This window comes from Panthera uncia, chromosome D2 (genome assembly GCF_023721935.1).
Source record: "Panthera uncia isolate 11264 chromosome D2, Puncia_PCG_1.0, whole genome shotgun sequence".
NCBI classification, from domain to species: domain Eukaryota; kingdom Metazoa; phylum Chordata; class Mammalia; order Carnivora; family Felidae; genus Panthera; species Panthera uncia.
Genome location: NC_064818.1, coordinates 84,259,739 through 84,284,266, shown reverse-complemented (window position 1 = coordinate 84,284,266; position 24,528 = coordinate 84,259,739). Strand labels below are relative to the sequence as shown.

Below are 24,528 nucleotides of genomic sequence, written 5' to 3'. Positions count from 1 at the left end.
AGGAAAGAAGGAAGGAAGGAAGGAAGGAAAGGAAGGAAGGAAGAGAGAGAGAGAGAGAGAGAGAGAGAGGGGGAAGGAAAGAAAGAAACGTGGGCAAAAATATGCCTAAGGAATTACACGAACACACACGATTGTGCACACGTGGTTGCACAAACAAGTGTGCACATGTGCTCCCGCACACACACACGCTCACACATGTACATTCACACACACATGCTCACGCACACATGCACGTTCACACACATGCTCCCACACACACGTTCACACACACACATGCTCACACATGCACGTTCACGCACACCCATACTCCTGCACACACGCACGTTCACACACACGCTCCCGCACACATGCACATGCTCACACGCGGCAGCCGCCGGCCCTCCAGACGCTGTGCAGGTGGCCTGGCCAGAAGGCAGGGAGGGGCCCAGGGCACCAGCAAGGCAGCCCCGCCCCACCCCCACCCCCTGGCGGCCAGGAGTCAGCGCTAAAAATAGCAGCAGCCGCGCCGGGTTAGGCTTTCTCGGAGAGGAGCATCTGAGTGACCTAAAAAGGAATTACATCCTGCACACAGGCCAGTGGAAGCCTGATGGCCAAGATAAGGGGCAGAAAGGGGACAAAAGAATTCCCGGAGAGAAAAGTGACCGCTATTTGCCAGGTCTGCCTGGAGACGCGCTCACCGCGAAGCCCCCCCTCCCCCCCCCACTCCCCGGGGCTGTGCCGGGAGGGGGCGGAGGCCAGGAGCCCGCCCCCAGCTGCCCGCCGCCCTGCCTGGCCGCCCTCCCGGAGTCCACGTGGGGGCCGGGCCACCAGCAGGCATTTCCTCCCGCACGCGGCCCGCAGACCGCCACAAGCTCCCGCGGCCTCGCCAGCGGGCTGCGCCGCCATCGGCCGATGAGCGAGGGGCCTTCGCGGCCCTGCGTGAGGCCGGACCCCGGCTCCCCGTCCAGGATGGGTCTGGCCCGGCTGCGGTCCCAAGGCACGGCACGCGGGAGTCTCCTCCGGGCGCCCCGACCCTGCCCGGCCCACAGGTGACGGCAAACGCTGAAGCCGCCGCTCTCGGAGGCCGTCAGCGCGGGAACCTGCTCCTGCTACAGCCCAGAAACACACAGCGCCGTTCAATTTTAATAACACCCGTCGCTTTGGGACATGAAAGCTCCACTCGAACCGCCTGCTTTTCACTTAAGAAGCACTCTGCCCCGACTTGGGGTGGGGGTGGGGGTCGGGGGAGGGAACAGAATCAAACCAGGTCCTTGGCAGATGCGGCGAGGCCTCCAGACCGCTTCCCACACACTCGCCTGGCCTCACCCTGAGCACAGGGGTCAGTGGTGGCCACGGTCCCACGGTCACGGCACGAGATCCCCTGGGCACCCCATCTGGAGACCTCCTTCCCAAGGCCCACCCACCACGGAAACTGCCACGAGGCCCCTGCTTTCAGCCATTTCCAGCCGGCGAGGGACTGTGGTCACGGGGTCCGAGAGGGTCCCTGGGGGCCATACCGGGCTCTGGCCCTTCCCTCAGCCGCCCTCCCGTCCCTCCTGCCCCGTCCCCCCACCCGATGATCATCTCTCCCCAGCCCTGCGCCTCCCAACCTCCCCAGTCCCCCTAGGGCAGATGGTCTGTCCTGAACTCCAAGTCCACACCCTCCAGAGGCCTGGCCGGCAGGACCACCCTGTGCCCACCCCAGGAGCCGGCAGGTTCTCCCGTCTCCTCTCCGGTCTGGGCCCTAAGGACTCCTCGGGACAGTCGCTCACCAGCGCTGCTGGGAACCCCGGATCCCAGAGCCAGGCAACCAAGGACTCCCCTCTCTTACCAGGTTTGCGGGCCTCACCCCTGCCCACTGGCCCAGCCAACCTGTCCTTCCTCACGTACCCCCACAGCAGGCGGCTGGCCCTTGACCCGGAGGGCCCGGGTCCCTCCTCCTTCCCCTGCCTGCTGCCAGGAAGCCACACCCAGACCCCTTCCGACAGCTGCCCTGCCTCTTGGACTCTGGCCACCCATCCCTCGAACCGCTGCCCCTTGCCCTGGCGGGACCCCTCGCCCCAGGCCTCCCCGCTGAGTGGCCGGCTCTGCCTTCGGCGCTGCAGAGGCTGGGACTCCCATCCTGCAGCTGGGTCCCTTTGGCACATCTCCTGACCCCTTCATGCCTCAGCTTTCTCACCTGTAGAGTGGGGCCAAGCGCAGCTGTGATTTGGGGAACAAGGGCCCAGCCCGGCCGGCAGCGAACACCTACCACTCAGCAGCCACCGCCGAGTCTGCGCCATCGATCCCTAGAGACCGAAGGAAGCAACCGAAGGAACGGATCACCTGGGATCCCACGGCTAACTGCCGTCTGCACATGTGCACGTCTGTGCCGAGCGGGACACGGTAAACCACGTCCCAGGTCACTCTGTCAGGGCCACGACAGCTGTGCTACGGAAACCGACGGCGCCAGACCACCTCCGGTGGCCCTGAGGTGAGCGGCAGGGCCTGGTGGTGCTGGCATGGGCCTCCGCGGCTGTGAGTGAGGGTCTGCGCTCCCCGGCCCACCTAGGAGGGGAGTGGGCACCGGGGTCAGGGGCAGAGCCACTTGGAGGCTCTCACATCCGTGGGCGCCAGGGGCTGGATGGGTCCTCTGTCACTGTCAGCCGCAGAACTGATGCGCGGCTCTGGTGGGCGGGGAGACGGGACAGCCCGCCGCAGTGGTGTGCAAAAGGCACCTGGGCACGTGGCGATGTGCTGCGGACAGAAGCCACGCGGGAGGCGGCGCGAAGGGACAGAGGGCGTCCTGCCAACTGTGCTGGTTACGTGTTAGCGTCGGGACACGCTGGGTTAAATGAAACGTTATTAGACATGATTTCACCTATTTTTCCTGTTTGAACACGGCTCCTAGAAAGTGGGATTTTGCACGTAACTCTCAGGACCTTTCTGTCGGGCAGCACAGGGCTCAATCCTATGAGACAGATTTTGGCCACTTTTCTATTGTAGTTTTACAAGTTCTCCTTCATTTGTAAGAGCTCTTTGCAGAATTTTTAAAAACTGCAGTTTTATTGAGTCACATCCATCAGTCTTTTCCTCAGTGGTCCTTCAACCATTTGGAGCTTAGAGAGGCCAGCCCCGTGCACCCAGAGAGAAGACGACAGTAAGCCACGGAGCACACGGCTCGGCGTGCTGTGGCCCAGCAGTTCACGGCAGCCTGGCGGCCAGGACGGCACCATGGGCCAGGCCGTGTTCACAGCACCCCAGCAGTTCTTACAAGACCCCCAGGTGTGGGGACATAGACCCCCAGGTGCGGGGACAAAACCCCAGGTGCAGGGACACCCAGGTGCGGGGACACGACCCCAGGTGCGGGGACACGACCCCCAGGTGCGGGAACATCGACCCCCAGGTGCAAGGACACGACCCCCAGGTGCGGGGACACAGACCCCTGGATGAGACCCTAGCCCCACGCAGGACTCCCACCGCTCACTAGGACTCGGGGGAGTGCTTCCCTCCCGCTCCCCAGCGGGCAGCTACTGGCTGGGCTTGGCCAGCTCCTAATTATGACAAATTCTAATTCATCAGTGTTTTTCTCTTATGAATTGTGCTTCGGTGCGTCTAAGAAATCTTTGCCTAATTCAAGGTCACAGAGATGTTCTCCTAAGTTTTCTTCTAGGACTTTTATAATTTTGGGTTTCATACTCAGGTCCACAGCTGACTTTAATCTGCTTGCGGTGCGACGTATAGAAAACGTGCTGCCTTCTGCGTGTGGACGGACGAAGGCCCACTTTCCCAGCACCGTGGGCTCAACGACACCCTTCCTCTGATCAACAGCCGTCAGCCCCGGTCGATCACTTGGCCATATTCCTGGCTCTACTTTGGGATCTCTTTTCTGTTCCGTTGGTCTGTAGCTCTGTCCTTTTGCCAGAGTACTGTCCCGGTGGCCGTAACTTTACAAGAGACCATGAAATCAGAGTGTGAGTCCCTAAACTTTTGGTATTCTAGTTCCTCTGCTTTTCCACATAAAATCTTAGACCTACTTTGTAGACTTCTACCGAAACACCACCCAGAGGTCTGGAGTGGAACTGCACCGAACGGGGGCTCGGTCAGAGGGGGGTCACCACGCTAGCATCACAGAGTCTCCATGACACAAACACAGCGTGCCTCCCCGTCCCTTCACGTGGTCTCTGGCGTCCTTCGTACACGGCTCACAGGCCTCTACGCGCAGGTGTTGACGCCGGTACGTTTACGTCAGGCCCCTCCTCCGTCAGCGCCACTTAAGGCTCCAACCACTCGTGGCCAAGGGGACGAAGATGTCTCCGCAGAGTCCTGGCACACTGCCAGCAAATGCGCTTACGCTAGTAAGGTTCCTGTGGACCCTCTGTGAGCCTGTGAACCGCAGTCGTATCTTCACCCACACGGGGACTTTCAGTTCCTTCTCTCAGATCGGCCCGGCCAGGACCCTCGGGACCACACTGAACAGGGGAGGTGACGCCAGGCGTCCCTGCCCCGCCATCGGGCATGAGGTCAGCTGTGGGCTCTAAAGACGCCTTCACGGGCTGAGAGGTCCCCTCAGTCCTTAGTTTGCTGACAGTTTGCATGAGACGTGGTTACAGAATTTTGCCAAATGCTTTCTCTGCACATATTGAGATAATCGCATGGCTTTTCTTCTTTAATCTGTTGACATGGTAAACTTTATCGATTTCTGACTCTGTTCCTTGGTGACGACGCATTAACTTTGTCATCCGCTGTGCCTGCGTGTGTGTACCCATGTGACACGCTGTTACACGCTGCTTTACATATTCGGTGCTAAAGTTTTATATTTTGCATTTATTTCAAGGGAGACGTCGGCACATGTACCTTTGTCATGTAAAGCCTCTGCCTGCCTTGGTGCTCTGGTGACACTCGTGTCACGGGAGTGAGGAAGCATCGCCCGAGCCCCAATATCTCTGCAAGTTTCTGCAGAATTGTCACTGCGTCTTGCTTCAGTGTTTGACAGAATTCACCACTGAAACCACGCGGGCCTGGGGTTTTTTGTCCCAAAGTGGTGGGCAAAGTTTAATTTAACAGATAGAGGACCACTGAGTTCACGTACTTCTTGACTGTGAGCTTTGATGCTTTGTTTTTCCAAAAACAGGCAACTCTCACATAAATCTTTGAATTTATTAGCATGAAGTTGCTCACTGATATTCCCTTATCTTTCTAATGCCTGCAGGGTTGTGAGTGACGATGCCCCACGTCAGATCTCTGAAATTGGTGATTTTTATCTTCCACCTTCAGAAATGAGATAGAGAAAGGCAACTTAAACCCAAAATAATCAAAAGAAAGCAAAACATAAAAAGCAAAAAATCAACAAATGAGGAAAAGAGGAAAACAACAGACGCGACCCGTAAAACCCAAGGCAGGTTCTCCGAGACGGTAAAGCTGCTAATGCTCCAGCTCCAAACGCCTGCTTTCTCCTCACCACGGGTCCCACTTGCCCGCATCCTTGCCTGTCTGGTCATCTCTGGTCGGCTGTCAGCAACGACCGCACCCTCCACCTTGCCGGGGCCCGCCCGGACGCCCCCTCCGGTGGCGGGGCGGGCAGCCGCAGGGCTGACCCTCCGTGGTCACTGTCCGGCCTGTGGGCTGGGCCTGGAAACCACAGTTTCGTGTCTCTTGTCCGGTATCGGAGGGTAAGTTTGGTGCCCGCTCCTGCAGGTTACCTGGAGGCAGGACTGCTCCGTGCATCTATCTTAGAATCATTCTCCGGAAAACATGTGAAAGACGCTGACACGGCCAACAGATTCGCAAGTCCAGAGTCCGGCTGAGCGCCCCATCTGGGCCACCTTGACCTTACCGATCACTGAGCTGTTTTACAATTCTGTCAATTCTAAATCCTGATAACGATGCAAATGACTCTTGACCACAGGAACGAGGTGTCTGGTGGAAAGAACTGATTACTGGCCTGTTTTCCATCTCTTAGGCAAATAAACTCACTCAGCTGCTAGAAGAATCTGGGTTTGCTCTGGGGAGTCTTGCTTGAAGCAGGTCTCACTTCTCATCTTACTTCTGTCGCTAATAAATAATACTTATTACTGCAATTTAAAACATCTTCAACACTTGTTCAATTTACATTCGTATGAGAGACATTATATCTGTGTTACAGTTTATCTACACCATTACAATAAACTCGAAACAACCTAGGAATCCATCAACAGAACGGTGACTCTAAAAAGGCTGGTGTGTCCAGTTAACGAAATCCTCTGAAGCCATTAAAACAGGGAGCGTGCGTTCACTTACACAGAAAGATCTCCCGGCTCAGCTGTAACAACACATGTGCCTGCAACCTGCTAAGGAGGTCGCCCTCTCCTCCGGGCACACAGCTGGTGAGACACGCGTTAGGGTGTGTGCATCAAGCCGGAGGCAGAACGGGCTGGGGGTATTTATTCACACTTTCTGCTTTGTACAATTTCCCCAGACTGTTATTCAAGAAAGAACTGTTGAGCACACACCCCACGTGCCCGACACACTCCCAGTGCTCAGGACAAGCATGAGCGGGATGGCAAAGAGCCTACGTGCAAGCACACTACCATCATACAGGGGAGAAAAGTTAAAACCGACTTCCCGGCAGCCTTGCCCGCAGTTCGGAGGGTCAGGGGTAGAGCAGGCAGCACGTCTGGGCCCGGCCTCCTCAAGAGCTTTCCTGAGAACCCCACCAACAGGGGCCTGCACCCCCGGCCCCAGACAGGCCATGTCCTTCCCAGCACCATCCCTGGACCACCCATGGGGCTTTCCGGCTGTCTCTCCAGTGTGACAGCCGCTCCCAAGGGCGTGGCCCCCTAGCACCTGGCCTGCTGGCTGGCCCTCCCACCCTGTGGCCCCTCTCTCTCCTTAAGGGGGCAGTAATGTCATCGTGGGCCTGCCGCATGACCTCATCAACCCTATTCCCCTCGCAAAGGCCCCACCTCAAACACTATCCTCGGGGCAGGACCTTGGCGGGGCACAAAGATCCAGGCCATGACGTGCAGCCCGCATTTCCAGGGGGACAGATCACTATGCACCCAACGGACACAGACTGCAAGTTCAAGTTCAGATGAATCCACAAAGCACAGCAAGAGTAAGGGGAGGCCAAGAGAGTGACCAGGAGGGGCCTCTCGGGGGAAGTGGCAGGGGGTGACAAGGACAAGAACTGGGAAAGTGGGGGCAGGGGAGAGAGCGGGGGCAGGGGCGTGCATGGGGCGGGAAGGCTCGGACGGCCAACTTAGAGCAAGCACAGAGGCCTGAAACACCCAGCGTGTCTGGAGACAGTGCAGAGAAGGCCATGCATGGACCCTAGGCTCTCACCCAGGGGGACCGGAAGCACAAAAGGTACCCAACCAGAGTTACGGCCTCAGGGAGCACTCTGCCGCTTACAGAGAGCAGAACGGGGACGTGGCCGGGCCCTGGGGGAGGCTCTGGGTGGGCCGTGAAGGGGTCACAAGGCCTGCTGCTGGCATGGAGGTATGGAGGTAGATGAGAGCAGGGACTGGCCCCTGTACTTAGAGCCCGTGCCCCCCAACAAGGGGGAGACTGGTGTCACCGGCCACAGGACCAAGAGTCTGATGCTCAGGGAGACAGGACAGGGAGGGGCGTGGGGAGGCCAGCAGGGGTGACACCAGGCTGTGCACCTTCTGGAAGACTGACCACTTCTCTGGTGCCAAGGCCACACTCAGGACCAAATATGTAAAAATCCTGGATGCCAAAAGCATCAGAGGCCCATCAAAACTAAGGATGGAAACGCCAGCAATATTTCTCTTGTTCCCTGCTTTTTTATGGTGACAAGTGTTACAGAAAAAGGAAAATTAATCCAAGGATTCTAAAAGGCACAGATGTCATATTCAGTTATGGTTACAAAAGCAGCTTATCAAAGGCTCCTTTGAAAAATAAAATAACTGTATAACAGAAACTCCAGGATTAAACACTTTTTAAAAAGGCAGGGACCCAGAGGCCCCCGGGGCCTCGAGGCGCCTCGTCCCTGAGTGCTGGCCCAGCGCACTGGCCTGGGCTCCGGCGGGACCCACTCCCTCTGCACTCGGGCCAGCTGGCTGAGCACCTCACTGCCCAGGTCAGCCCAAAATGTGTTGGGGGGCTCCCGTTTAATTCTTATAAGAACCGTCACTGAGGGTCGCCTGGGTGGCTCGGTCGGTTACGCATCGACTTCAGCTCAGGTCATGGCCTCGCGGTCTGTGGGTTCGAGCCCCACGTCGGACTCTGTGCTGACAGCTCGGAGCCTGGAGCCTGCTTGGGATTCTGTGTCTCCCTCTCTCTCTGCCCCTCCCCTGCATGCACTCTCATACTAAGATGAATAGACGCTAAAAAAAAAAAGTGTTTTTTCAAATAAGAAAGAAAGGAACCATCACTGGAATCTCTTCCTTCTGAGGAGACCTCTGTACACAAGCCGGGAAGAATGGCACCTCCACGTGCACACTGTGGCTCTCGATCCCCTTTCTGTGAATAAAGGCTCAGCAGTCTGGACACCAGGTGCTCTGGCAACAGGCTGCCTGCCCCTCTGGGTTCTGGGTTCCGGGTCCCCAGTTCCGGAAACAGCCCAATGTGGCTGTGTGCAGCGAGGAGGCTCAGAGCGGGGAAACACCTGTTGGTCTGTGGTTTTCCAGGGGTCAGAGTTCACAGGAGGGGCAGCTGCCCGGCCCCGAACTCCCTCTCAGACCACTGGTCCCTGGCTGCCACAGCAGTGGTGACCGGTGGCCCCATCACCAGCAGAGTAAGAAGGGCAAAGTTTGCACTGGAGTCCAGTTTGGGGCCTGTCGGGTAGCGTCTCGCCTCCCAGGGGCCTCTCTGCGCGCCAGGAGCCAGGACGGCAGCTCGCTGGCCTCCCAGGACGTGCGCCTCCCCGATCTCACACTCTATACTCCTCCCGCCCCCCACCCGGGGCCCACCTCTGAGAAACGGGAGGCCAAAATGGACACAGACCCAGGGAGCCAGGGAGCCGCAGGAGGACGCCACAGGCAGCAGGGGCCCTGGGGCCTGTCCAGCCCCCGAGAGGCCGGCGCTTGGCCAGGAAGGGCCCGCGCTTCACCTGCTCGGCCGGCTTCCCGCCCGGAGCGGACACTGGCAACAGCTGGGCCAGGGCTGGGCCTGGGCCGGAGGTCCCTGGGCAGGGCAGAAGGTTAGAGGGGGAGGGCGGAGAGCCCACCAGCCCCACCTCACTGCCAGAGACCCTCACTGACGGCCTCCCACCTGCCCACCCCACGGGCTGCTCCTTCCAGAGCTTCCCTGGTGTCCCCGGGGTCTGCCTTCCATCCCGCCGAGAACCAAGCATGACACGCGGCGGACAATTCGTGCGGGATGGGCGAGGGAGGGACCCCACCTCCAAACACCCCAGAAGGACGCACCTCGCTGGACGGGACAGCAAGGGACGAAAAGGGCTGTCCGAGGCTCTGCCCTCCCGTGCCTGCGGCCCCACGATCTGCCACCACCCGCCGCTGCCCCCTGGGCCTCTGGTAGATGGCTCGGCACCAGCAGACCCAATGCGCGACCGCCCTCAACACCCGGAAGGGACGGCGGGAGCCCGGGGCCGGCACCTTGCCCAGGGCAGGCAGGACACAGCCCGTGCCCACGTCCATCGGCTGCTGTGCCCTGCCCCTGCCCCTCAGCACCTCGGATCTCAGCCTGCCGGACCCCAAGGCCAGGAGGAAGGGGGGCCCAGGGCCATCCCCAGCATCTCCTACTGTGTCCTGTTCACACGGCACGGCCGCGGGCTCAGCAGAGCTGCAGGAGGGCAGGGGACAGGGGCAGGGGACCGTCCCCCAGCTGCCCCTCCCCCAAAGCCCCACCTGCGCCACCCTCCTCCAAGCTGCCCTCGGAGCTGTGGACCCCTCACACCCTGGCAGGGCCAGTCGCCCACGGCCCTCGCCGAGCTGGACGCCTGGCCACTCAGCTCCTCTCGCCCACAAGGTCTCCCCAGGCATCCCGTGCCTTGGAGTGGCCTCTCCAACGTACTACCTGGGGGTCCCACGTGTACACGTGCCACGTGCTCAACTCCGCTGCTGCCTGTCATCTGGAAACACCTGAGCTTCCCCTGGCCCCCCGGCCACGCCAGCCACCCGTCTGCTCCCGCGGCACGCACCCTGGGAGCACAGCCGTCTGTCCGCCGCTTCCAACCCGCCCCCGAGCATCCAGAACAGAATTCGTGCCGACCACGGGCTCCGCCAATACCTGTTCGACGCTCGGTGCCGGCACCTGGCCCCTCATCCGGCAGTGCCTCCCCCTGAAGCCTCGGACCCGGGTCCTCCCCACACCCCGGCCCAGACCCCACCGTGGCCTCCCACGTGGCTTTGCCGCCTTTATGCTGCCACCAGAGGACCCTCCTGAAAGGTACCCTAATGTCCCCAGAAGCTCCCAACGCCCCCTCCCCTCCAACCACGCGGAGGGAGAGGAATCGGAACAGGGGCCTCCGCGGAGGCACGTGACGCCCCGCACAGCCAGCCCCAGGACAGCCCCAGCCCTCACCCGACCCGGACACAGCACGGTCTCCACAAAGAGCAGGTACTCACGGCACAAACGGGCCATCTGAGAGGCACGCGGTCACGGCACCTCTTACCTGATAGAACTCCCGCAGCCAGTTCTTCTGCAGGTTTTCTGGCTATAGATTAGGAAGAGAAAAAGAAAACACAGTCAGATCGTCAACACAGCCCCAAAGAGCCACGAGCAGACGCTGGTGTGGTGACCACCACCTCGCGGGCCTCACTGTGGGGCCCGTGCTGGGGGGGGGGGGGGGGGCGTCCACATGGGGGACCTCCCACCCCCCAGGAGGGGGCCTGGCTCTCAGTCCCCAGGGACCAAACTTGCCAGGCGACAGGCAGGCCCCGCAGTGCCGGGCGTCCACGGCCGACCCTCAGCCCTGCTCTGTCCCCATGGGGGTCACGGGGAGGGACGGTCCACAGCCGGACCAGTGTCTGCCCAGGACGGCACAGCACCCCAGCAGCTCCCACCCTCAGTCAGCGAGCCCCCTGGACTCCGTCGTCTCCCCGGGGGGCAGCAGGGAGGACGCCGTCCCAAAAAAAGAACCCGGGGCGGGTCTGGGCGGCACGAGCACCAGGTGCACGGAAAGGCGCGTCGTGGCCCGTCGGGGACAGCCAGGCCCACCCGGCAGGCCCCCCGCACACCCCCCGCGGCGGATGCAGAGGAGCCGGAGCCCCCAGGTGCTGAGGGAAACAGTCCAGCGGGTCCCTAAAGCGCGAATCAGAGTCTACACGTGATCCAGCAAAACGCAAACAGCCGTCACAGAGAAACGGGCACCGACACCGGGGCACCGGTCAGAGTCGCCAAAAGGTGGACAGGCCCAAATGCCCACGCGCGGATGAACGAATGAGCAAAACACCGCCCATCCACACAAATGATTGCGACTCGGCCTTAAACAGGAAGGAAGCTCGGCCACCCGCTACAGCACAGCGACCCTCAAAAACACGCGCCACGTGAGAGAACCCGGACACAAAAGGGAAGTAACACGTGACTCCACCTTCAGCACGGTCCGCGCAGACAGGAAGCGGACCGTGGCCAGGGGTGGGGGTGGCCGCTGCTGGGCGCGGGTTTCCCCATCACGGGGTGATGGACACGCTGTAACGTGGACCGCGGTGGTGGCCGCACAACTCGGTGAGTCCACGCACTCTCCCGCCGCCCAAACCGGCGACACCGCGAGCCCCGGGCTACGTGGCCAGAGCAAGGGGGGCCTCCCGGGACGGGGGCCCGGACACGCGGCCGGGCCCCAGCAGTCCTGCGGGCCCCCGGTCCCGGCACGGACGAAAGAGCCGCGGGCAGGCCGTCCACTGACGGGACGACGCGGCCACCTTCCAGCGCAAGTGCCCCCGGGCGCGGAGGAGGAGACCACGCGGCTGCACGACCCGAGGACCGGATCGTGGCCAGGACGCAGCTCCCGACGCCGCTCCTGAGGACAGAACACCAGCGTGCAGAGCGCGGCATGCGAGCCAAGGGCCACCCTTCGGTTTCTTCACTTCTGATGCGCTCACGGTCACCACACGTCACTTCGTATTCGAGGGGTTTTTGAGTTTGCTTATTTACTTTGAGAGAGAGAGCAGGAGGGGCAGAGGAAGAGTCCCACGCAGGCTCTGTGTCATCAGCACGAGCCTGACGCAGGGCTCGATCTCACGGTTCGCGAGTTTGTGACCCGAGCCGAGACCAAGAGTCGGACGCTTAACCGACTGAGCCACCCAGGCGCCCCTACTTTCGTAACTTTTAACTTCGTGTTCAACACTTGACGCAGAGACCGTGATGGCTCTCGGACGCGGTGCCGCACGCTAACCACCGGCCGCTACAAGCCACCGTGAGAGGCGAACGGGGAGAACTCTGCGGAGGGTTCGACGGCGGCCCCCCGGGCGCCTCCTGCCGCAGCAGCTGCTACCGACGGGCCGGGCCGAGAGCGACGCTTCAAACACGCCTCGACGCGCACGCACACCCACAGCCACACACACCCACCCGCGCGCGGTGGCCCCAGGGCTGGACGGTGTGGCCCACGGGACGCTCCCACTGACACAGGGACCGGCACCGTCGGTGGAACCCTCCACGATTACAGACTTGCAGCAGCCAAATTCACACTCGAAATGTGGTTCCTGTGGCTAAATCGCTGCATTTTTAACAGCACTTCATTTTAAATTTTTTTTTTTTCAACGTTTTTTATTTATTTTTGGGACAGAGAGAGACAGAGCATGAACAGGGAAGGGTCAGAGAGAGAGGGAGACACAGAATCGGAAACAGGCTCCAGGCTCCGAGCCATCAGCCCAGAGCCTGACGCGGGGCTCGAACTCACGGACCGCGACGAACTCACGGACCGCGAGATCGTGACCTGGCTGAAGTCGGACGCTTAACCGACTGCGCCACCCAGGCGCCCCTAACAGCACTTCATTTTAAACCGCACGCGTAGCTGGTGACGTTCGCGGGCAGCACAGCTCCACGGAAGCTTCGAGGTCCCTGCTCTGAAGCAAACGTAACGCTGACATATACACATGATGAGGCGGCGCACGCAGAAAGGGAGGAACGTCTCACCCACCCCACCTGTGACGATCAGCACAGATACCCACGCTCAAGGAGTGTGACAGCACATTAAAGGCTCAGCCCTCACGACCAACCGCGTGGACTATCCCGCGAATGCACAGAAGGCTCCACCGGGAAAGCGGCCGAGGCAACTGGCCGCACCAGCAGCTCAGAGAAATCGGCCGATTCTCGTCACGGGTAACGGGACAGCCGGGACCCCGGTCCAGCCGCAGCCACACGGCCTTGCAAGTCCCGCTCCGGGCATCACGCCGGCGTCTCCTGGACCCGCCAGGGAGCTGGAGCGGGCAGCAAACCGCCACCCCGGAGCCCAGACGGACAGGAGAACACTCGAGTCGCGGCGCAGACCTGCTCTCCCGGAGAAGATGCTGGAACCAAAGCCTAGTACCGGGGCGCCAACGGTCAGCTGCGACCTGCGGGAAGCCGAGCGCAGACAAGTGTATGGAGAAGCCCTCGGGACCACGTCGAGGAGGCCCCACGCTGTGGTGGGTTCTCCCTCCAGGTAGCCCGGCACGTGCTCATGGTCTAGGTTGGAGAAGGATCCCTGGAGAAAGACCCCTCCTGGCGCCGGCCGGGGGACGGGGGGAGCAGCCTCGGTGAAATACACCCAGCGCCCTCTCCACGCCGAAAGCCTGCCACGCCGGGGGAGGGGGGTCACCCGGGCTAGGCCACCCCTGGAAAGGGCGCCTCCCCCCAACCTGCCTGCCTCCGGCCCCGAAGGAACGGGGGGGGGGGGGTCACAGCGCAGGGACACAGGCGCAGCCACAGTCCGAGACGGGCTGCAGACCGCGGGGCGCTCCCCGCCCCCACGCCGTGCCAGCACAAGGCAGGGCTCCGGTGCAAGAGGGCGCGACACAGACCGCCTGTGAGCTGCCCTCAGGGAGCCCCCGGGACACAGGCGAGGACACCGGGGGACCACGAAGCCTCCGACGCCATGGCCGCGGCACGCCGTAAACACGGCCCAGGGCCACGTTAACAGAAGGCCTCACGCGACCTCAGCCCCTGGGACCCGACGCTTCAAGTCCAGCTCCCGGCAAAAAACTACCAGGCTGCCTAACAGGCGAGGGGAAAACAGTGCAAAGACGCAGAAAATGCGTCTGAGTCCCTCTCTGCTGGGAGTCCGATTCCGGAACGCCAGAAAGCAAGCGCAGGGCACACGGAGGGTGCTGACGGACAGCCTGGAGGGCACACGGGGACGGACGGCCACGCGAGCAGCGCGGCAGAAGCTCTAAGAACGCAAAGCAGACGCTAAAATCAAACCCACTGTAACAACATGAAGAATGCCTCCGGCGGGCTCATCAACACACCGCACACGCAGAGGGAGCGAGCCGCGAGCTAGAAGACCCGTCAGCGGAAACTTCCAAAACATAACGCCGAGAAGAACACTGACAAAAGGACAGAACGTCCAGGAATCATGAGATGATCTCACATGACGGGGTTTCAGGAAGAGCCAGAAAAGAGAGTGGAAAACACCTGTGGGGTCCTAAGGACTGAATTTTTCAATGAAGGACAAACACCAGACACAGTCGCTCCCTGAGAGCACTCGGTGCCACACCCCCCAGAATGGCTACTCGCAGGCACACAGGATCCAACGTGCACCAAGCCAGGGACAGAGAGCATCTGGGAAGACGGAGGAAACGGGAACCCGGGCTGGATCATGGCGACCTTCCCGACAGCGACGCGAGCAAGCTGGCAGTCGTGTGGGAAGCTCCCCGCGGTGAGAGGGAGCACCAGCCACCCAGGACTCTGCGTCCAGCAAAACCATCTCTCAAAAGCCAAGTTGAAATAAAGGTGTTCTCACCTGAGAAAACTCATCACCAGGGGACAGGCCCTAAGAGTAACGTTTTAAAAAGTTCTCCAGGGAGAAGGAAAATTATACAGATTAGAAGAGTGGATTCGTTGGGGCGCCTGGGTGGCTCAGTCGGTTGAGCGTCCGACTTCAGCTCAGGTCACGATCTCGCGGTCCGTGAGCTCGAGCCCCGCGTCGGGCTCTGTGCTGATGGCTCGGGGCCTGGAGCCTGCTTCGGATTCTGTGTCTCCCTCTCTCTCTGCCCCTCCCCTGCTCTGTCGGGCTCTGTCTCTCTCTCCAAAATAAATAAACATTAAAAAAATTTAAAAAAGAAAAAAGTGGATTCACGTGAAAAAAGACAAAGAAGAAATAAATGAAACTTCTTCAATAAAAGTCTGCAACCATTAATGTCAAGTTAACAGACCAGGAAGTGCCTGCACGTGCCCCACCCCTGTGCTCCCCGAGAACCCCTCCCCAGGGAGTCTGGGCGCCCGTGGAAATGATAAGATGTCACTCCCCTGGTCAGGGGACACCAGTGGCAAAGGTGGAAGGATTCTGCAGGTATAATTAAACCCCAAGATTAGTTGATCTTAAGTTCATCAGAAGGGGCGTTATCCTGGGTGGGTCTGCCCTTATCAGATGTCAGCTGGGCAATTTTCCAAGAGGCTCTAAAGGTCGGGGAGGGGAGGCGGAGCACTGGCTCTCTGGCCCGCCCTCACCTCTGCCGCAGCAAGGTGCTGACGTGGGCCAAACCCGGGGCGGCGCACTTCCCTCCAGATGAGGGCGGGGGGGGGGCCCCCGCTCGGCTGCGCCCGGACGCCCACCCCCCAGAACCGAGAGGCGGGGCCGCTGTGGAAGCCTGCACTTGTGCTGCTGTCACACGGGCGGAAAACTGACACACGTCCTCCGTGTTACGAACACGGGCGGGTTGCGTACAACGGAACAGTTGGTGTCACACTAAACGCTTCGCCCACTCAGATTTTACTGGGAAATAAGGTCTCTGGGGAGGACTCCGATCCCACTGCGGGAGGAGCCTTGACCACGAGAGCAGCCACGTGGCCTGACGTCCCGCCCTCCCTCCGGTGCCTGCCTTTCTCAACTACGCGTTTCACGTTTGGGTGCAGACAGCCATCAACACTGCCTTAATTTACTGGTTTTCTGGTGGGTTTTTGTTTACTTTTTCATTCAACAACAAACATGGTTTACATTCATCCTCTCACGTGATTTCAGCTTATGACATAATTCTGTATTTTGGCTTTTTGAGTTACATGTTTTCTTTATTCTTTCTTGTTCTGTAGCAACAGAGTTGAGTGTGACAGAAGCATGTGTTAGAAATGACACACAGCACACGCACTCACACCCTGGAGCCGGTCCCTGTCTTGTGGGGAAACACTCGCCCCCCCCCCCCCCACTCCCACCCCGAGGTCAGGAACGGGGCAAAGACACCGTCATTTCCGTAACACCTAGACCAACGCCAAAGAGATTAAGGAATAAGACGAAAGAGAGAGAACAACCAGGAGGGTACAGGTGAGAGGACAGCACGTGCAAAGGACCAGGGTCGGCGATGAAACTAAGACAAACGTAAAAGCATTGAGGAAAAAGTAGCAGGATGTAAAAGTGAGATACAAAATCAACAGCTGTCCTAAACACAAACGCTGGTCACAAGATGAGCTGGGGCGGAAACCCCATCACAACTGCAACACCGAACAAAGACGACACTTAGGGACCGACGTTTAGCTGTGAAAACTCTGTGCACGAAAAGCAGCAGGACGCTCCTGGCGGAGGCGACGCCAGACTGGAGGCCACGGGACGACGCCCTCACCTCCCCCCACCCCGGGGAGGCTGGCCCAGCGCCATCCCGCACCCCTGGGCGAGGCCCCGCGGCCCCACTGGGCAAGCGGACTCCAAAGCTCACGGAAAACACACTATGACTCAAAGTCTGCCCGCCGCTGCTGAACAGAGCCACAAGCTCGCCCACAACGAACGTCGAAAGGCAGACGTGCGAGGGCTTGGCTGCCCGACGCCGAAGAACCGGACGGCAAAGCAAAACGACCACAGGTCTGATGGAGAAATGACCAAAAGACGCCAAGGGGGCCGACACGAGTGAGAGGCTCACCTCTGCGGACGAGAGCCGGGCAGCGGCTGGGCGGGGGCGCTCGTCCCCGCGTCCTGGCCCACGGCTGCGGCCCAACCCGCGGCACACCCACGCAGAGCCCCCCGACAGCACCGCTCCCCACAGGCAGGCGTGTCGGCCACCGCGGCGGCCGGAGAGAGCAGGGCAGGAGGCCCAGGGAGCCAGACGGGCCATGCCCCCCGCCCCCGCCGGAGCACATGCCGCAGAAAAGCGGCAATGAGGGCGGCCGAGGCCCTTGGAGGCGACGGGGCCCGTGACTGCAGGCCCCACGCAGACCCCCTTGTACCGGGGCCACGTGAGCCCAGCCAGAGCCTCGTGCGCTCGATGAGAACCTGCCCCCCACCACTCCCCTGCAGCTCGCCCGGTGCCCCAGGGGGCGGCCTGGCCTCTAGCCTAACGCACCTCTGTCTCCCTCTCCCTCCCACCTGCGGGAGCCGCCCCCACCTGACCCCGCAGTGGCTGCCTAAGCGGAAGACGGGACAGGGACCCCTCCCTCCCTCTCTCTGTCTCTCTGTCTCTGTCTCTCTCTGTGTCTGCCTTCACTGCCTGGCCCTTGTAGGCAGCGAACACAGCAAACGCTCACGAACACACTAACTACAGGTGTGAAGTTAAGACCTGTAGAAGCATCTGGGGGCGCCTGGGTGGCTCAGTCGGTTGAGCGTCCGACTTCGGCTTAGGTCATGATCTTGTGGTTCACCAGTTCAAGCCCCACGTCCGGCTCTGTGCTGACAGCTCAGAGCCTGGAGCCTGCTTCAGATTCTGTGTGTTTCTCTCTCTGCCCCTCCCCCTGCTTGCGCTCAGTCCCTCTCTCTCTCTCTCTCTCTCTCAAAAATAAATAAAAATATTTAAAAAAATTAAAAAAAAAAAAAGACCTGTAGAAGCATCTGGAAAGAGGACTTTCTCAGGAAGGAAGCCAAGGTCTGGGCCGCAAGGGGAAAGAAAGTGCCAGAAGCAGGAGCTGCTGTCACAGGAGGGAGCCCCCACCCACGGTGAGGCCTGAGGAGGACGGGAACAGTCCCTTGCCGTGCTCACCTCTGGTGGGAAGGGGGGCCATGGGGACAGGCCTTCCAGGGGGAACCCACCCCATTGTGACTCCCACCCCCACATGCCGAACCCCGTCCGGGTGGTGGCGTCCACGCAGCCGCTGGCTCGTGTGGCCCGGGCACAGCTCTGTCAGGAGGAGGGGCTGCAGGCTGGGCTCAGGGCTGCAAGCCGCCACGGCCCGAGTCCTGCGGGCCGCATCCCGACAGGCTAGCACGAAGCCGGCCCGCGGTGGCGACGGGCCCCGTGTTCGCACACAGCGTATGCCAGCCCAGAAACTCCGCTTTCTCAAATACGTCCTTAAAACTTTCAAATACGAGTCATTTAAAACAATCGAGAGCCAGGGGCTCCCTAAGCCTGTGTGCAGAGCGGGCCAAGGCCTCCGGTCCGCGCCACCGATGTCCCGGGAAATCCCAGCCCCCGCCAGACGCCTATCCCTGCAGAGGAAAACCGTTTCCTTTCACGAGAAAGGAAGCCTTGCCTGCACATTCAGAAATACTGAGGCTAAAAATAGTTTTGTGAAAGGAAGCGAAGGTGGGCCTTCCACCAGGAGAACGCGCACGGAGCGGTGCAGGGCGGTCAGGGCCTCACTGCGGAGGAGCAGGGACAGGGCCGCCCGCATCGCTCCTCCCCTCGGCCACCACTCCTTTCGCGGCAGCCGCCACGGCAAGAGCATCCAAAGTGGGAATGAAAACCGCAAGAGAGCCTCCCACGGACAACGGCTCAGAAATGCGCCCTCTTCAATTACGCATGAGGCAGGATTGTGCTCAGCATCTGGCAAAGACGTGCTCAGAACCCGTCGCCACTGGGAACAAAGCCTGGGCGAACCTGACCACGAACGAACGTTTTCTCCTCAAGGGTGCCTGGGGACAAGATACACTTACGATGACAACGTACGGTCACTGAGGACTGACTTCTGAAAAACTAAGGTTTAATCTGGAATAACGGCCTATAAAAACGGAAATGACCCACCCCATGGACACCTTCCACCCAGGCCAGCCATCGGGGCTGAGACCATTTCTCAGCAGAGACCTGCCCAGCCGGGCCCGCCTGCCAGATGCACAACCAGAGAGGGCGAGCGCTGGACCGCGGGCACCCTAGCGACGGGTGGGAACGTGCCCCGTCCCGGAGCCGCACAGCCGCCCTGCCTACCCGCCCACGGACAGGCCTCCCCTGGGCCCCCGGTACTGCTCTTTCCATCAGGACTCTGCTCAGAATCCCCCACGGACGGGCGGGTGGCTGCTGCGGAGGGTGGGGCCCTCACCCCCACGGTCGGGACCCTGGGGCGTCACGGGCAGACATCTGAGACACCGAGGCCCCGCCGTCCGGTCCCGTCCAACCTCCGCAACGGCCAGCAGCCCACATGCCACCGCGTTCACACGCTTCTCTGGGTTTGCAAAAGACCGTGAGCACGGCCCGTGTAATGTCACACCTGAGAGGCTGAACCCAAACCCCCTCAGACCGCAGAGCGGGCATGGGGGGCTGGGCAGGGGTGAGGGGGTCATGCAGGGCACCCCCAGGTGCACAGGTGACGAAATCTGAACTCCAGCTCTAAGCGCGCGCCTGGGTTTGGGAACACAGATGCGCGGCAGCAGCAAAGTCCAGAACGCAGGCGGTGGGCTGCGGGAGAGGAGACCGCGCGCGGGGAGGGCCCAGAGAAGGGCGTCACGGCCTCCGTCGGGCACAGGCCGTTCTCGGGCCGATGCTCAAGGAGGCCGCTTCTCAAAGGCGAGTGCCAGGAGACCCGGCAGGGGAGGCTCAGAGCACCGCGGGCAGCCTCCGGTGCCGGCCGGGTCCCACGCCCCGCGCCCCGTCGCCGCCCCCCCCGCAAGACTGTGCGGTCGGTCGGGCAGCTTCCAAACTCCCACGTGCCAGGGTGCAGACTCGGGACCCACCGTGCCCTACGTCCCCCACGAGGAGGCGCACCCACAGCCCGACGGAGAGCCCAGCGTCGCCATGTCCTCCGTGGAGGGCACCTGCCTGCCTCTGCCGGGGAGGCCCAGAGGCAGTAAGTGAGGGCAGAAATGCAGCTTCTTCCCATGGAGGGTCACCCTCTGGGGCCTCGAAGGGGAACACAGACCGGCGAGAGCACACCAAGGCCAGCCTCTGGGAGCACTTTCCTCTGCCCGTTTCCCAAGTGACATGCTCAATTCCGATTCCCCAAGTATCCACACACAATAGTGGGACGTGGGTTTCAGAGACACGTGGCTCATCCCCGGCTGTGATCCCACAGAAGGACGGGGTCGCCCAGGGCTGTGAGGGGGTGAGCCTAAGCCGCCGTGACCCACAGAGCTGCCTTCCCCAACCCGCAGCGCGGGGCCTCTGGCTCATGCGACTGCAGAGAGGGGTCCCCGGGGACCTCAGCTACGGTGGAGGAAGGCAGCACCCGGGGGGGAAGAAATCACAGAAATGCAGAGTCTGGAGGGAAAAGCAGTGTGGTGTCTGAAGAACGAGAACACAGCCCGAGGTCCATGAAAACATGACAGAGAGGGGGCGGCTGTTGGTTAAGCGCCGACTTCAGCTCAGGTCATGATCTTGCGGTCCATGAGTTCGAGCCCCGCGTCAGGCTCTGGGCTGATGGCTCAGAGGCTGGAGCCTGCTTCTGATTCTGTGTCCCCCTCTCTCTCTGCCCCTTCCCCGCTCGTGTGCTCCCTCCCTCTCTGTCTCTCTCTCCCTCTCTCACAAATAAACACTAAAAATAATAATAAAAAAGAAGACGTGACAGGGAGAACTGGCCCCGCGCAGCTCAGGGCCACGTGCCCAGGCCAGCGCCCACCCCGACCACACGGAGGGGTCACAGGCTGAGTTTCAAGCGCAACTGCAGGTGACAATAAAGCAAATCAAATGAAAAGCTGGCTCTTAAACAGATTAATACAATCGATGAGCCGCTAGGCGGGTGAATCAGGAAGAAAAGGACACAGGTGACCAGCATCAGAAATCAAAGGTGACCAATGCAGACGTTCAAAGAACAATGAGCACACATGAACGTTTGAACGTTATGTCAACAGGCTGAACAACTCGGGTGAAGGGAACAAATGCCTCACAAAGTGGAAGGACACACAGTGAAACAGAAACTTCTCTATTAAAGAAACGGGGTTTGCGCCAAAAACCTTCCTACGGAACAGTGACGGGTTCTCCGGTGAGTCCCATCAACCGCCCCACCAACCTCACACGGCTCCTTCCCGTTTGTTCTACAAAGCCAGCGCGGCGCCGATGGCAAACCCTGGCAAAGGTGTTCGAAGGCACGGCGCAGAAAGAACCACAGCCCCGCGTGTGCACGTGTATGAGCGTGCCCACAGGCCACGTGCAGAAATACGTAAGGGAAAACCCAGCGTGACCAAGTGAGTTTGGCCCAGGGATGCCACTCCGGTCTGGCACAGTTGAAACCGGTGGAACTCCCAAATTTACAGACTAAAGGGAAAACTACAGGATCATTTCCACAGAGGCAGAACACGCATTTGACAGCTTTCCACAGCCTCGGCACACCCCCTCCCCCACGGCACCCGGCGCCTCCTCCCGTGGCACCTGGCATCCCCCCCCCCCCCCGGGCCCGCCCCCCCCCCCCCTGTGGCCCCCGGCCCCCCCCCGCCCCGTCGCGCCTGCCACCCCCGGCCTGTGGCACCCGGCACCCCCCCGCCCCGTGGCACCTGCCACCCCCGCCCCGTGGCACCTGCCACCCCCCGCATTCCACCGTGAGAGGAGCACCCGCACTCGCCCCCGGCCGGGCACGGAAGCAGAGAAGACAACGTGCAGCGGGCTGTGTCTGCAGGTGCTGACCGCGGACACATGGACAGAGGGGCCCTGAGGACTCGGCCAGCGCGGCCAGCGGCTACAAGATCAATCCACGAGATCTGGTGCGCGTGTCTTTGCCACAGCAGATAACTGGAAAGTGAAACATTCGAAAATAGTGTTGACGGTAAACTGCCGCAAAAACCACAAATTATGTAGGAATACGTTTAATGAGACACACAAGACCTCTGGGCTGACAACCGCAAGAGATGCTGAGAGAAACGAAGACCCGAGTAGAAGAAGAGGCCTGCCATCCTCATAAGCCCCAGGCTCCGCACCGCGAGACGTCAGCGCCCCCACGCTCGCGACGGATCTGGGCGGCCCCCGCCGTAGTTCCAGCCGCTTCTGCGAAACGGACAAACTGTCTCTGACGCACACGTGCAAATGCAAAGGGCTGAGAACGCCCAAAGCAATCCGCGGAAGGACGGACAACGGAGCCGGGGGGGCTCCCGCGGACGCCCAGCCTCACCATGAAGCTGTCGTGACCAGGACAGGTGGTCCTGGAGTCACATTCAATGAGCAGATCGATACAACAGAACAGTCAGAAAGAGACACACACGGACTGATTTTCAACCAAGGCGCCAAAGCAACCCACCGGGGAAGACAGACTTATCCACCCACGGCGGTGAGCTAGCCGGCGCCCGTGGGGAAAGGCACACCTCCACCGTACCGACTCACACACAAAAATTAACTCGAGATGAAAACCCTAAGTGTATGTGGATCCTGAGAAACTTAACAGAAACCCATGGGGGAGGGGAAGGAAGAAAAAACAAAAGAGGTTAGACTGGGAGAGAGCCAAAGCATCAGGAGACTCTTAAAAACTGAGAACAAACTGAGGGCTGATGGGGGGGTGGGAGGGAGGGGAGGGTGGGTGATGGGTATTGAGGAGGGCATCTTTGGGGATGAGCACTGGGTGTTGTATGGAAACCAATCTGACAATAAATTTCAGATATTAAAAAAAAAAAAAGAAAGAAAACCCTAAGCATAAAAGATAAAACCACACAGCTAAAGAAAGCAACAGGAATGGGGCGCCTGGGTGGCTCAGTCGGTGAAGCGTCCGACTTCGGCTCAGGGCGTGATCTCACGGTCTGCGAGTTTGAGCCCTGCGTCGGGCTCTGCGTTGGCAGCTCAGAGCCCGGAACCTGCTTCAGATTCTGTGTCTCCCTCTCTCTGCCCCTCCCCTGCTCACATTCTGCCTCTCTCTCTCTCAAAAAGAAACATTAAAAAAAAAAAAAAAAAAGGCAACGGGAAGAATGTCTTCCCAGCTCGGCGGCCGGCAGACTTCCTAGGGTAGAGGGAGCAACAATCGTGAAAAATCCTGATTAGGAACCGCTGGTCACCGAGGTCACCATCAAGAAAACGAGCAGGCGAGCCACAGTCTGGGAGACAGAAGCGCACAACAGGTGTGTGACAGAGGACGGGCATCTGGATACGAAAGGAACTCCTCCAAATCAGTAACAAAAACAATTCAGTCGGAAACAGGCAAAGGACGGGACCAGAGAACTTCACCGAAAACCAACCAACCAACCAACCAACCAACAAAACGGACACACGGACGGCCAACAAGCGCCCGAAACGGGCTCCAGGTCACGACCACCCCAGCAAGCCTGAGGTGCCGAGAGCCGCCAGGGCCCACACCGCTGGCGGCACGCGAAACGGCACGTTCGCTCCGGGAGAAGTTCCGCGGCGACACGGCGGTTCCACTCCCAGGTGCAAGGACCTGAGAGGAACGAAGCGTGCACCCAAAACACGCGTACGGGGAAGTTCACAGAGTCTGCTCGTGACGAGCAAGACGTTACAAACGAGCAGCCCCGTGAGCGTCAGCAGGAGGACAGCCGGACAGCCTGCAGCGCGGCCGGAAGCCGTGCGAGGAACGCTGCCCGCGACACGAGGGCGCAAGCTCGGCGCAGGCAACGACGGGACGCTGTGTCCAAACCACGTGCAGGAGGCCGAGGAGACGGGGCGCAGCCCGCGTGCGGCCCGCTGGCGGGACGTCCCGGGACAGGCTAAACGGGGCCGGAGGGAAACGGGGGCCCGGCTCCCTGGCGGGGAAGGGCGGGGGAACCTTCTGGGATGACAGCTGTGCTCTACGTCTTGATAAAGGTTTGGGTTGGCCGAGACCCAGCAAATGTGTGTTTAAACGCACACTCTTCGCTGCATGTAAATGTTACGTCAAAAGAAAATCCAAACCGATACTGAACTCTAGCTAATGACACTCCTACTCGAGTATTTGGGAACGAGTATACTGACGTCCGCAATTTCCTCTGAAACACATAAAAGGACAGAATGACTCATGGATGAAAAGACAGATCAGTAGGTCATAAAACAAGGACAGGAACATGTTAATGACAGAACCAGCTGGTCGATACATCAGTGTTAATGGCAAAGTCCTTTCAACTTTATTAGATGCTGGGAATCTTACGATAAATGTTGTGAAAGAGTTTAAAAATAAAAGATAAAAGGCTGAACTGGACAGTCTGTGAGGCCCTTTCCATGACTCTCACCACAAAGAACGGCCGGCTCCAGGGGGCCACAGATTTTTGCTTTGCTTTTCCTCGGACGGAATCGACTACAGGCAGCCAGACCCTTGCTCTCGCACCGAGGCACAGCCCCTAAACCTCAGCGAAAGCTGATCCGGCCCAACCCCAGGGGCTGCAAGTGAGGCCCGGCAGCAGGAGAGTGTGGCCACAGGGTAGGGCCTCTCCGGGCAGGGGCAGTGGGAGCTGCCCTCTGTCACCCCTGGACGGCTGCAGGCCAACGAGGGAGACCAAGA

General features: G+C 60.2%; 1 protein-coding gene across 6 annotated transcripts in view; it reads right to left on the bottom strand.

The window, feature by feature from the left end:
- INPP5A (inositol polyphosphate-5-phosphatase A) overlaps positions 1–24,528 on the bottom strand; it is a 170,658-nt gene that overhangs the window by 118,589 nt on the left and 27,541 nt on the right. For all 6 annotated transcript variants that reach the window (XR_007460864.1, XM_049645921.1, XM_049645923.1 and 3 more), the window contains exon 2: positions 10,538–10,579. Coding sequence is in view for 5 of the 6 variants with exons in the window: in XM_049645921.1 (XP_049501878.1) it covers positions 10,538–10,579 (42 nt within the window). In the remaining variant the exon portion in view is untranslated. The remainder of the gene's footprint in view (positions 1–10,537; positions 10,580–24,528) is intronic.